Here is a 14193-nt window from a genome sequence, read left to right on the forward strand (position 1 = left end):
AAAAGGTTGGTCCGCCCGATATAATATACAGAGGCGGTTTATAATCTGAGCTATGAACCCGATAATGAGCAATAAGATCGAGCATTCACGGTCAGTCAGTTAGATGTTGTAAATGTTTTAAGCGTTATGTTGAATGTGGGAAATGTAATACCGAATCGCTGTTGATTAATCAAGAATTAAGTAATTGATTAATTACACGATTTCTGATTAATTTTGAACGATTCCATTGAAAGTTGTGTTAATAAACAACAACAAAATTTAGTTGGACTTAACGGGTAAGGAACCTTTTACCTATAATCAATTGCAAAATTATTTTCATAAGTAATATACTTAACGATTTAAAAAAAATGGTGAATGGTGACCAACTAATTAATTGAGTGTACTATTACTTTAAAAAGATGGAAATGGTCGTGTGTTTTTTTAAATAAATGTATCATTAATTTTCATTTGTATCAGTTTCTTTTTCATGGGATATCGAACATTAGGAATAGTACTCGGAGGGAACATTATCTATAGAGCATACCTATAAAATGAGAAGAGCATGTTTCTACACTCCCATGCTTTATTTTTCAATATACATAAGCCTCTGGTATCTTTGATGACACACGTATTATTTGCATGTTCCTAGATATGTAAGTGTTTCAACCGATGCGTAACGGGCTTATAAGACAAATTGCGCTACATACCTTCATGGTATTTACATCGGTAATTAGCATGTACTTACCAGCGTATTCATAACGTATTAGTTAATTAACATCCGTCGTAACACTCCTAATTAAAATAAAATCTGATGTACAGTAATGAGTTATTGATACCTTCCATGAATATATAAAGTAAGTAGTAGCCGTATAGTCGTATCATTGATTTGTGTCGGCGTCACTGTTACCCCAGGGTTTCACCTTAAATGGCCGTTATCACCAACCACTAGAATGTTGTAGAAATTTCCCGGTCGAAAATAGTAGGCCTTAATGAATAACTTGAATTTTAGCAAATATCTAAACTAAGCTAAAATCGAAAATTTTAATGTTCTGCATTGACTTCAAAAAGTGTCAAATTATTAGATTAATAACTTATTTACTTTTTTTGCACATTATGGCGTCAATGATGTACAATGATGGGATATAGTTTGTTAAATATTTACCTTATTAAGTTAAATCCCCCTGTGGTCTTCAGGTAAATCATACGTTTTACAACAAAAACTCATGGAGTTTTAATACTTTACTTATCTAATATTACTTAAAATAGTATAATGTTTCATATTATTACATGAAGTGACCTTTTTTAAATGAGCAAGTCCATTTATTTCCAAAGTCAAAATCACCCCCCCCCCCCCGGCCTTATACATTGTAGATGACGTGTTTTTGTTTTTTATTTCTAATTGATATTTTGGTGAATAATTCCTTCTTGATGTGCGTCGGTACTCTCTTAACATTTTTTGTACGATATCACACAAGTGAATTTCGTCGTTAAACGATGTAAACAAAGGTTAACTTAGATTGAGGGGATGCCACTTGGAATGTCAGGGAAGTCGGAATTCTTTGTTAAACGTATCTTTATTTGAGTTGATTTGGGTGCAGAATACCATGGTAATAAGAAATATGCGAAGATAGAACAGAAAATGACGGCGTTACAGTTATTAACCTTCAACGTATCTATATACAATAAGGCTAAGCATCGTTCAGAGAAAACAACCCGACATTATTCATATTAATTATTTTATCATTATGCTTTTGTGACGATCCTTTTTTTACCAACAAAAGCAATTAAATGCAAACGCTGTATATCTATTTTAAAGATACGCTTTGCTTTACATTTGTCATGCTATTAAATTTCAGATTATTGTAATTAATGGCTGTTTTAATATGTCGTAGAAAAGCTTTATCTGAAGCTGTGAACACTTTAAAGATTCTGTATCCCTAAATCAACCTTATGACGTCCGTCCAATCAAGAAGTCTGCAATGAAGTCTACTTAATGATTTCTAAACATTTCCAAGATTGTTTGCATGGCTTATTCCCATTGTATTATGGTATACGATAAATATTGTCTGTTATCTGTATGCTTCACATATTATCCATTATCGTATTAACAAATCCAACAGTAGGTGCTTAAGTGCGTATTTTACATTACATGTTATTTTGGAATTAACCCAATGACTATTCGAAAAAGTGACATATTGCCATTCGTTGACGATGCCTCTTCTATATTCACTCCGATAGCGAATGTGAAACCGCTGGTAGTCAATAAAGAAAAAAAATGTGGTTGAGCAACATGTCAGTTAATGAAGCACAACTAATATAACTCTTCTTTCAACAATTAGAACATAAAAGATATAATGTATTCCTTAGTATGTATTGCAGCCTTTATCACAGGAATGTTTATTATAAAGGAAATACATTTCAATATATGAAGACAATGGAATTCGTGTAGAGAACTTGTGAAATGAAATCTAATACATTCTGCTATGGACCTATTTAATTCTCAACATGAAAGAACATCATATTTATGTATACGCGGATCAATCACACAACTCACATAGCAATCAACACATATATAATTATTGAACACAATAAATACGCGTTTTGCGAGTGTGTTGAATCACTTTCATTATTAATTTGGTCATTTTGTTTGAAATACGGAAATCTCAAATAAACTAATAATAGGAGTCCCATTCAGAATTCCATGAAGTAGATCGGTAGTTTTATATCGTGCGATGTTTGTCCGTGTGATGTGCATATAAAACATAAGTATCTCGATAATTTGATTGACTTATTATTTCGACATATGATGAGAAACTTAAAAAGTGTAATATGAGTAACTGACGATGCTATTTTACCACCTATTTAGTTAAAATGTATATCTAGAAGCATCAAAACTCAATTAACGTCAACCAAGATACAGTATGTTCTTTAATTACGAAACGCTTTCTGTAAATGCTTTTCCCCTTTTGCAGCAACACGAAATACTAGGAAAAAACTAGCATATATTAATGTTTAAAACATGCCAACGTACAAGAACAATAGCCTGTCACAAAAAAACACGAACAGCATTCTTACCTACCTGAACAGCACGATCAAATAAACACCTAATGCTAAGACAACATTCTTATTACTCGAAGAAAAAAAATCACACGGAAACTAAAGTAGGATTATAGTGTTTTTTATTTGCCGCTGATTTTGTTATTACCTTTAATAAAAAACACAACACATCAGAACATTTACTAATTCTGTTTCCGGAAAAGAACAAACAATTTAGTTACTTAAGCATAGCACAACTCATTGTGATCAATATTTTAAGACATTCATGCATGCGTGCAAAGAAAGAGTGATTAAGATAATAATTCAATTTGCGCGAGAGTTTTCTGTGTTTATATAAACAATAATTTAAGTATGTAAACCACATATCAACTCAAATTAGTAGAATAAAGACAAAAAGAAGTTCATTTATCTCATAATAAACTGTACATGTGAACAGAACTCAGCATAACCAAACAAAAACAAAGTACATTCCTTTCATAGTAAACGGTACATACATCACGACGTCTACGATCTTGAAACAAAAAAGAAAGAAAGCACAAACACCGTAGAGCCGATGGGGCGTAGTCATTTAAAATATAAATAAATCCACTACTCCCTCATGAAAAACACAGAAACGATGCCATCTACAACTTACCTAACTAAACCCGGTACGCTCCCGTATACGCATGCCTCCCCTTGCTTTATTATCACTATTTAAAAGTTTTGAACAGGTCTCCATACTTGGTTTAATTGAGAAACATTTTTATATGAATTTGGATCTTTCTTCTTAATAACATGGACATTTTAGTACAAAGTAATATTCGTCTTATAAATCGTTAAGAGTACATTAAGTACAAGTTTTTTTTTATTTTTCATAATGTTAAAGTACATAGACCTTTTAAGTACAGTTTAAGATCTTTATAAAGTAGTAATGAATTGATGAATCAACATTAACTCTCCACTCAGATACATACTGATCTGTGAATCTTGTCTGTATTAATCTTTAACAAAGGAATAAAGCATTCAATAATAAGTGACTCAGGAAACATAAAATCCTGTTTGGTTTAAAATTTTGCGAACTTTTGGGGACGAATACACAGCTTTATTTTGTGTTTCAGTTTTTAATCTTTGCATATTGATGACCGTAGTAAGGGTACGATTTTATTATTTCTTTTGATGTAGTTTAAAAATAGTTTTATCAATTCTTAGGTATTTACCAAAGTATAAAGGAAATCGACAAACTGCAGAAAATAGAGTGATAATGAATTTGTTGACAGTTTTCCAGTCAACAGTCTTTAACAGAACTTTCTGCGAATACGTTCAATATTAGTTGCCGCAATAAATCCCCATACTTCGCAATTACAGTTAATGATTGACAAGGCATATGCATCAAACAGCTTGAACATGATATTTATAGGCACTTCATATCTTTCGTAATACAAAAAAAGGGAATTTAACGCCCTGTAGCATTGCCATGTAGTGTATTCGTGACATGTATAAATAAGCCCCAACATGACATAACAAGGTAGTTAAAATTGCTAACTATTTCAATATCTTTTTATTTGTTACTCCCTTGATTTGTTATCAGCGCGCCCCCATTTTCGGAAAAATATTTGTTTTCTCAATTTGAGCAGTAAAATTATATTTATCGCAATATGATTGTAGATTATCCAACGATTCATGAAGTTCTTCTTTAGTTGCTGAGAAAATGACAGCATCATCCGCAAATAGATGGGAGTGAATAGACAATTTTGGCCTAACGTTATTCCGGCGTTTAGTCCTTTTTGTAAATTAAATTCTATATCATAAATAAATTACGAAAACATGATCAATTTCTTCTTGTAATAAGCCTAAATTGCTACTAAAAACTAAACACAGGCGCGAAATAAGAGCCCATGTGTTTTACTTATAGTTTGACCTCGCGCTACGTAGAGCTGATAAGGGATATAAGGTTGCTGATAATACAGATAATTCGGTTGTTCTTTTCTGTCAATGACGACGAAAAGAGTTATTTATGATTTCATGAACACTAAACCATCCCTGTTGTTTAACATTGATTAACTAATAATGGTTTATTTATTATATAAGAGTTATTCATAAAATTAATCTAAAAATTGAAATCATGTTTGGTAGATGCAAAATGCATTGGAATAATCATCATCGTCATTTATTCATGATGTTAAGGTGGTAATAAATTTCACATCTTGGTTTTCAAGTGGAACTCCGTTGGCATACAATTGTGTTTTCTGCAAATGCGTTAGTAATTAGATATAAATATTTACGTTTAGAGGACCTCCAGGCAGTTATTTCTGGCATTGATAAGCAGATCATATTGATGCAGAGCAATTACCAGAATTGTGAATGTTCGACTGGATAAACACACGGTAGTGGTGTTAATCTTGAGATTTGAAGCAAATGCATTATTAGCGGTCATTAACTTTCCAGTGCAAATCATTAATACGGTTGTACAAAGTTCAGAAGATGTGGTATAAGTTGTAAATAGTATATCGCTCAGATGTTGACGATCGAGGAAAAATGATCGCCGTTTCACATCCAACTGTCTATTTGAACTTCGCATTTGTTCGGACAACGAAAGTAAAGAATTTATAAATCACGCTAGACAATAAATGCTTATGCAAGTTGTTCAAACATCACAATTTCACAAATTATTTAAATCATTTAATATTAAAAGGTAAACAACTGTTTGGTGTATTTGTACTTTTAAGTATTATAGAAAGTTTTGCGTAACCAATGTCAACATTTCTTAACGTATACATGCAAAGATCTAAATTTGAAATTCTTAACAACAGAGAGTATTCTTGCTAAACGATACGGATCCGCTTTGGCAACATATGTAATATACAGTGTTAAATTGAAATATATAAAGTGATATGTTTTTATTTTATTCATGTTTTATGGGCGTATTTATTTGTGGTCGTAATGAATAATTTATTTTCAACATATGCCTTAACAATTGCTCATTTTTATCAAAGCGGGAGATCGATAATGTGATGATATTAAAATCCAAATTTGCAGAATCTCTGTTAGCACATGACGAGAACGTTGGATTAAAGAAATATGAAGTATTTATTTCTAAAACACAAAAAGTAGTCGGAAACTTTAGCCAGCATGTACATTAACATAATAACTATATATTTATATAACATAATTGTATGAACTTTACAAGCATATTGAGTGCATGTGAACTTATGATGCGCACTTTATCATGCACTTAATAGGTCCCTTTGTTGGTTCGGATGTTTACATTGATGAACTTTTGTTGGGTTTAAATAAAATGTATTGCTTTTACAGAGATGTAAGTTTACAAAAATATTACCCACCATGTTAAACTCAACCCACAATTTTTCGGTTCGGATGATTTCGACATATCCGGAGTAATAGACCTTGGTAAGCAAGAAAATAAAATGGTAACTTAGTATGTTATCAAACTTGAAATACATAGCTATTAACTATTGTGTACACTTGTGCACATCCACATCCGCATATTGATCAATAAGTTTAGTAATTTTGTAGCAGTTTGAGTGCGATCTGCTTAACAATGTACAATATATTGTATATAAGTGCCGATGATTCAGTAATCTGGTTTATCTATTGTAACACCACGATCGATATTGTCGTCAGTTGTGTGAAATCTTCACCACATTCAATCATTCGGTACCTGCGTAATATTCCGTGCATATACGTATTTATGTTCTTTTGAAAAAGGGCTTTAATGTTACATATAAATGAAACAATCACGCGACTTCGTTGTAATATGGTGCGTAAATATGTTTATAAACAACATGCTTCATAGCCATACTTTACTATTCCGTGCGCATATTATATTGATGACAATTCCTTACTTCATGCAGTGAATAAGTGAAGGATACCAGTCAAGTATTGCCTGGTTATTTCATTCTAGATTGGATAAAATAATGAGGCATCATCATGTTCCTGGCGTGTTTTTTGGACATTTGTGTTTACAATATGCGAATAACCTCATTGTCAGTGTATAATGTTAAAAGGGCTCATAGAAAACATTGATTAAAATATCATATATTTAAGCTATAAAAAAATCAAAAAAGGTAATGTTCTATTTCCCACTGTATTTATATAAATAGTATAAAAGCAAGATAACAGTTCCAAGAACATTTCGCACATTTTATAAATTTATCGTACACAAGCTTGAAGTAAAAGTAAAATTGGTGGGGTTTAATGAAAAATTTAATTTGTGTCGTATTAACAAATACATTAACTCTTTGCAGAAACACTCATGCACAATTTAGTTTCAGTAGTACTTAAATGAACTTATATCTTTTATGAAGTTTAACCAATTTCGATGCCAATACTCATAAGCGAAACTATTTAATGTTTGAAAATAAAGATGCTTGTATATTGAAGCGATCAAAAAGTGCTGTAATAAAATAAAAACGTCCATACATTGAAGTACTGAAATAGATTTAAAAAAATATATTCATAAATAATCATACACAATTAATTCAGCAATGAATTTTTTTTTAAACTAATGCATTTCCAAATGTTATATAATGACCAATACGCAGTTGCCAATCGATTTATATATAATAATGATGATAATAATAATAATAATAATAATAAAAAAATAATTATTATTATTATTATTATTATTGTTATTATTATTATTATTATTATTATTATTATTATTATTATTATTGTTATTATTATTATAACAATATTAGTAATATTGAAAAAAAGAGAACGAATGGATGAATAAAAGAGGTTTGTAATGCTAACTTCTCAGGTTGTTTCGCCCAAAAATTATATCTTAGAACTCGCCTCCATATTCATCGGGTTTTCTGTAAATGTGTTAATTATCAGATATAAATATTTACGTTTGCAGACCCGCAGGCAGTTATATCTGGCGTTGAAAAGCAAATCAATACTACACTGAGTATTAGATAGGAAATTGATCGACGTGATAACACGAGCGTGACGGTAATTTTGAGCTTCAACGCAAAATGAAAATCGTCCGTTAATTTGCTTTCCAGCGAAAATCCGTAATATGGTTGTACATAGTTTAGACGATGTGGTAGGTGTGGTAAATATAATATCGCTCGGATGTTAATGAATTGATCAAAATGGTCGCTGATTCACATGAAGCGACCTATATGTTATTCACAGTTGTTTTGACTACGACACTTAGGAATTTATGCAACACGATAGCAAATAAATTCATAAACATATTACACATTCAGCAAAGAAAATGGAAATTTTAAACGGTAAATATTATTTATATGTTTAAGATAATGTAAAAATATATTAGTTGCAGTAGTATAAATTGTTGTCTTACTTGAAGAAATATTAAAGGTGTACGCTTGTTGAACGGCAAAATTTCGCCGTTACAACATACATACACTATAAAGTTAGATAATAGTTTTATGTATTTCACATTCAGTTTCATTTAAATCTTTTATTTATATAATATTGTCACCTTGTTGATTTTTCGTTAGGGGTCATGTGCTTAAAACATTTCGTAAAAAGGCAAAAGCAGTTAATATTAATTGTTAAAGCGTAATTAAAAGCAAATTAATTAGCAAATTAAATAAAATGTTCTTTTCGTTTCAATTCTATAACTTATTTATTTGATGGTCGTTTTTTAAATGCATAATAACTTCAGACATGTATTATTTTACACACTTTGGTCCAGCCGTTTGCCAATATATTTCCAACAAACTACACACATCTTTAATCTAACTGATCTGAATACACAGAAAGTGCTTGCTGTTTACACTTATGTTGTATAATGAAGCATAGAGAACTCATGACTGAACTACAATCTCAGTTTCAAGGCTTTGAAAATTTTGATATTGATGATAAGTTAAAAATTATATTGTCAGACAATAATATAGTTTAATTAGCTGCCAAAACCTGCATTCTGATATTAGAAAAACGCAAAGAACATATATATATTGTGAAACTAACTGATTTTATTTTATTTTTTACTTACCAGTATCTAATGTTTTATTGTAGATACCTGATGCATTTTATGATCCACTGTGAAACTAACTGATTTTACCCTCTTACTTATCTAGTGTTTTATTGTAGATATTTGACGCATCTTACGAACATGTATTTCAAAGGAATGAATCTTTCCTTTTTAATGTTTTATCTTGTACATATGTAATTAATCTTGCATCACGTCAACTATTTAGCAAATGTTTTTAATGTTGATATATATCAGGTGATATTAGCATTGTATATATATTGCCTATGTGATGTACTGTCTCCTATAATTCTATTATGAATGGCCATGTGTACTTATTTTATAATGTTGTAGATATGATGTTTTGTAATGAAGTACATGTGGATGAGACAATAATAAATAAATAAATAAAATAGATATTAAGGAACGAATATACGTTTAAAGTAAATACTTAGAACGAGTACATTTCTATCGGCTCATCGGGTAAATGAACACGTTCTATACTAATTATCAAGACAGGTTATTAAATTATATCCCCGGGCATGAGATGCCATTAGAGCAACTGCCTGACCATGTATCTAATTGAACTACCCTTGGTGGATTTGAATTTAAATATCAAAATCTATATACAGCTCTATTATTAAAATGTGGAATTTTTGCGATAAGGATTTAGGAACAGTTCTATGACAAGTTTAACGATATAAATGGACCGAATGTGTGTTTGCAAAGAAGCTATATTAGAAAAGATATACCTTCAACTGACCAAATTTACAATTGACATGAATCCATGAAGATACGTAATAAATATATGAAGCACGAAACTCCAACATTTTAAGAAGTTACAATAAGCCTGTCTTTTATAAAATAGCGTCAACCAATAATGTATACATTTCTGGATCATACCACACGACACATAAACGACAAACTGCGTTAATCAAGTATTTAAAAAATAAATATACAACTTTCTATATATGTCTTATGTTTGCAAACTATAGCATTCTGGAAAAATTTACACTTGTATATATTACTAGAAGCAATCACTGCTGTGAACGTTGGACATAACTAAGTGCGCCTGATTTATAAAGAAAATTGTAGACAGGCAATTTCATTTAAAGAATCAAATATAGCAGAAAGCTATATGGATAACTGTTTCAACATGCATACATGTATCTCTGACACGGCAATTTTTGTTTCGAACTACACACATTTTCGGAAATGGATATAATTATGTATTGGCCGATATAAGATAACGGCATATTTTGGTTTATTAGTTTCATTTTCCAATAAGGCTGAATATAAATAATACGAAAATTCACACTTTATTACTAGAGTAGTCATTTAACACAATTGAATATGTGACGGGTCAAGAAATAAACACATAAAGTAAATATTCGTAGGACGATTTCTAAACTTTTAAGAATAACCATGACGAAATAATTATATAAAAAATACATTCTGATAAAATAAAAACTAATATTGCATTTAATAACGTATGTATATAATGAGCTAGTCCATATTGTGTAATTTTTAACGTTTACATTACCTCAAAATACAAATTACGAAATTATGAAACACATGCATTTGACCAAAAATATAAAAATATAACACGTGTTTATTGGCATACAATTAGCATCAACTAAAATGGTGTCACTAACGAATACAATAATATGATATAATTCTTGTACATGTTACAGCTTTTAGCGAAACCGAACCGACCATAATATAACAAGGTTCAACATATCGTGACAAGACGTAAACTGTTTTCTAATTCCAGTCATACTATATATTTTATCGTCGCTGTATAATTTGAGAAAACGAGCACGCTATAGAATGAACACATTGTTGTCGTGTTTCAATAGTCTTAATATAATTGCAATTAGAAAATCACCAGGAAAGACGATCGTTTCTGACATATTGATGCTATCTTATATTTGGTTGTGAGCAAATAATACGTAATTTTAAACTGGTAAAATGTATTTTTTTTTATTTTGTCCCATATGATGGAAGCTGTAAAAGTATATGTTATAACCTTCAATTTTGTCAATATTGTATAACATATGTCATATTCGTAGTATCGCATTCGATTTAAATAGTCTCCATGTATAATGTCTTGACAATAAGTATACGGTGATGTGTTTGTGCAATATACTTTTGTTATACTTTCAGAAAGAAGTGCACACGATCTATTACAACACAAAGCGTGTCACCGATAAGTTTGTGATCCTGTAGTACAGTTTGTAAAACAATGTCAAAATTCAAGGAATTGCCGCTCTACACGTCAAGCGTTATTATATGGAAAGTAGTTCCTCCCATACTTATCCTTCTTGGAACCATCGGAAACATTTTGTCCATTCTGGTTCTAACACGTAGGTCAATTCGTGAATCTACGACGTCATTGTTTCTTACGGTGCTTGCCTGCTCAGACCTACTCGTTCTATATTCTGGCCTACTAAGACAATGGGTTCTTTATTTATTCGAGACGGATGTAAGACACGTGAGTGAAGTCGGATGCAAACTTAATATCTGGCTTGTTTATAGCTCTCTAGACTTCTCAGCGTGGATACTTATAGCTGTGACGCTTGAAAGAGTTATATCAGCCTGGTTGCCGCACCGGGCTCGAACCGTATGTACTAAAACGAGCGCTAAGATTTTCTTGGTCGGAATAGGTATATTTATATTAACTTTAAATTCGCACTTACTTTATGGGGTTGTCTTTAAAGTCGAAACCAATGCCGACGGAAAAGTGTTCTTTAAAAAGTGTACTGAAATCAATACGGATTATTATCTTTTTTTCAATAAAGTCTGGCCGTGGATTGACTTATGCGCGTTCTGTGTTGTTCCTTTCACGGTAATCGTTATAGGAAATGCATTGATCTTAATTCGTGTACTACAGAGCCAGAAGAAAACGCAGTCCACGGATGCGCCTGCGCTGTCACCGAGAAAACGAGGACAAAAAGGTCGCTATGGGAAACAATCTTCTATGACAGCGATGTTATTTACCTTGAATATTGTCTTCTTACTAAGCACAACGCCTGTAAGTGTATATAACATAGGGTATGCATATTGGATGTCCGAAGCCGCTGACGACAAAGTTGCGGAACTTGATTTATGGTGGGCTGTCGTAAATATGTTAATGTACACAAATAACACTTTTAACTTTTTACTTTACTGCTTAAGTGGAACCAAGTTTCGGGTGGAATTCTTTAGAATGTTGGCCAAACTAAAGCCACCAGTGGCTAATAATGTCCACGAAACACCGCTTAGGAATTACACGGCTTCACCACGTGAATCACGTGCTGATAGGCAATCCAACGATGACCAGTCACGATCTAATATCACGGAAAGCATCAAACCAAAGCGTCACGAGACGGATGGACAGCAACTTATGAGCATTAATACCGAAGTTTCCAATCTGCCCCACTATTCAACCTTATCACTGCGCCAAGAAAATGAGAACTGCGCACCAAGAAATTGTCAAAAAGATGATACAAAAAGTATCGACACACAGGACTTCTCGGAAGTATAAAGAAATGTTTGCCTCTGTTTGTGTTTTAGTTATTTAATAATGAATCTTTCGCATTCCTTTATAATACCGATTAAACTGCTGGTATTGCTTGATGTATCTGCGTCGATTCAGTTATTTCATAATAATTTGTAGGCACGAATCAAATTATTTTATTCCTGAAAATAATATGTAGACAAACCTTGAACTAATATAGCTTTTTGGTATACTAATTTAATAATAATTAGCATAGTAATTCTCTCATACATAAATTGTCTTAGTTATGTGTATGAAATTTGCGTAAAGTATTTCATGTAAATATGTTTCATTATTGTGTAGCGGTGACGTCAACGTCAGCACGACAAGTGTGTTAACATTTTTATATAACCCATCATGCTCTTCATAAATGTATCAGATCTAGAAAATAATATCGCGAAAAAACGAATGTCTACCAGTATATCTGATTGTGTTTGTGTGCTCTTAATCTTTTATTCTATACATGAGAAATTAGTTTGTTGTCAATAATCCAATAGGAACGCAAAGACTATATAAAGCATAAAATGCACACGTTATCTGTAAAGCACCGAAACGATTATAAGAACTCTAATTATTGTTATTATGAAAAGTTTTACAAAAGTGTCTCATCGAGTATAAATACAAAGACCTGCATAAGAATCATGCGTTGCAATGCGCTTTCCATCTTCTTCCATACAAGCACAATGAACAATAATATGTGCATGGACGCAAGTCAATAAGACTTTTTAAACGTGTTTTGAACGAGTACTAGTATGTTATAGTCTGGTAAGATTCAAAGTACTGAGAATATTGCACTATTCAATCACTATACAACGACTGTGGTCGTCACGTTCGTGTTGCACTAGGATCATATTACACCCGTTATAGCCGTGCTCTGTGAAAAAAGGTTTCAATTCATAAGCAGTAATTAGCGTCCCAGATAAGCCTGTGCTTGTATGATATGATTGTTTGTATGATATTTTCTGTTTAAAGAAAGTCCCTTTTTAACAAAAATCCAGTTTGGGCGGAAAAGTTTACATGATTAGCCAGGGCGGATTGCACAGGCTGATTGCACAGTCTAATCTGGGACGCCACTCTACTCACATGCCAGGGCGGATTGCACAAGCTAATCTGGGACGACACTCTACTCACATGCCAGGGCGGATTGCACAAGCTAATCTGGGACGACCCTCTACTCACATGCCAGGGCGGATTGCACAAGCTAATCTGGGACGACACTCTACTCACATGCCAGGGCGGATTGCACAAGCTAATCTGGGACGACACTCTACTCACATGCATTAAACCCCCTTTTTACAGAGCACGGCCCATATACATGTGGATGATTAATTTAATATCATGACAACATATGTCACAATATCGTTCGTCAAGATTGTATATATTGAAGAAAACCTGTAGCAATTAAATGACAGTCGCTGAAGATGGTTTACACATCGTATCAGATAATTTAGGTAATACTCCTCGTTAAAGTAAACTAATAACAAGAATAATAACTTCGACACAATATTTAGAGTGTAACATTGATTGGAAAACATGTAATATTTTTTTCGGTTTATGCATGGTGGTAATGGAAAACATGTAATATTAATTTCGGTTTAAGTATTGCTGTAATAGTATTTGTTCTTAAACACAAAGCGTAAATTTTGCACACAAGAACGATAAATGAAAAAAGTTTTTA

General features: G+C 32.0%; 1 protein-coding gene across 1 annotated transcript; it reads left to right on the forward strand.

The window, feature by feature from the left end:
* The first annotated feature begins 128 nt into the window (after window positions 1–128).
* On the forward strand, window positions 129–13221 carry LOC127879529 (neuromedin-U receptor 2-like). Its single transcript, XM_052426423.1, has 2 exons — window positions 129–275; window positions 11144–13221. The coding sequence occupies exon 2, from the start codon at window positions 11223–11225 to the stop codon at window positions 12501–12503; it is 1281 nt and encodes a 426-aa protein (XP_052282383.1). The 5' UTR covers window positions 129–275; window positions 11144–11222; the 3' UTR covers window positions 12504–13221.
* Window positions 13222–14193: the final 972 nt, after the last annotated feature.

This window comes from Dreissena polymorpha, chromosome 4 (assembly GCF_020536995.1).
Source record: "Dreissena polymorpha isolate Duluth1 chromosome 4, UMN_Dpol_1.0, whole genome shotgun sequence".
Classification (NCBI taxonomy): Eukaryota; Metazoa; Mollusca; class Bivalvia; order Myida; family Dreissenidae; genus Dreissena; species Dreissena polymorpha.

Coding starts and splice junctions, on each gene's coding strand:
- LOC127879529 (XM_052426423.1), top strand. CDS start 11,223: ATGTCAAAATTCAAGGAATTGCCGCTCTACACGTCAAGCGTTATTATA.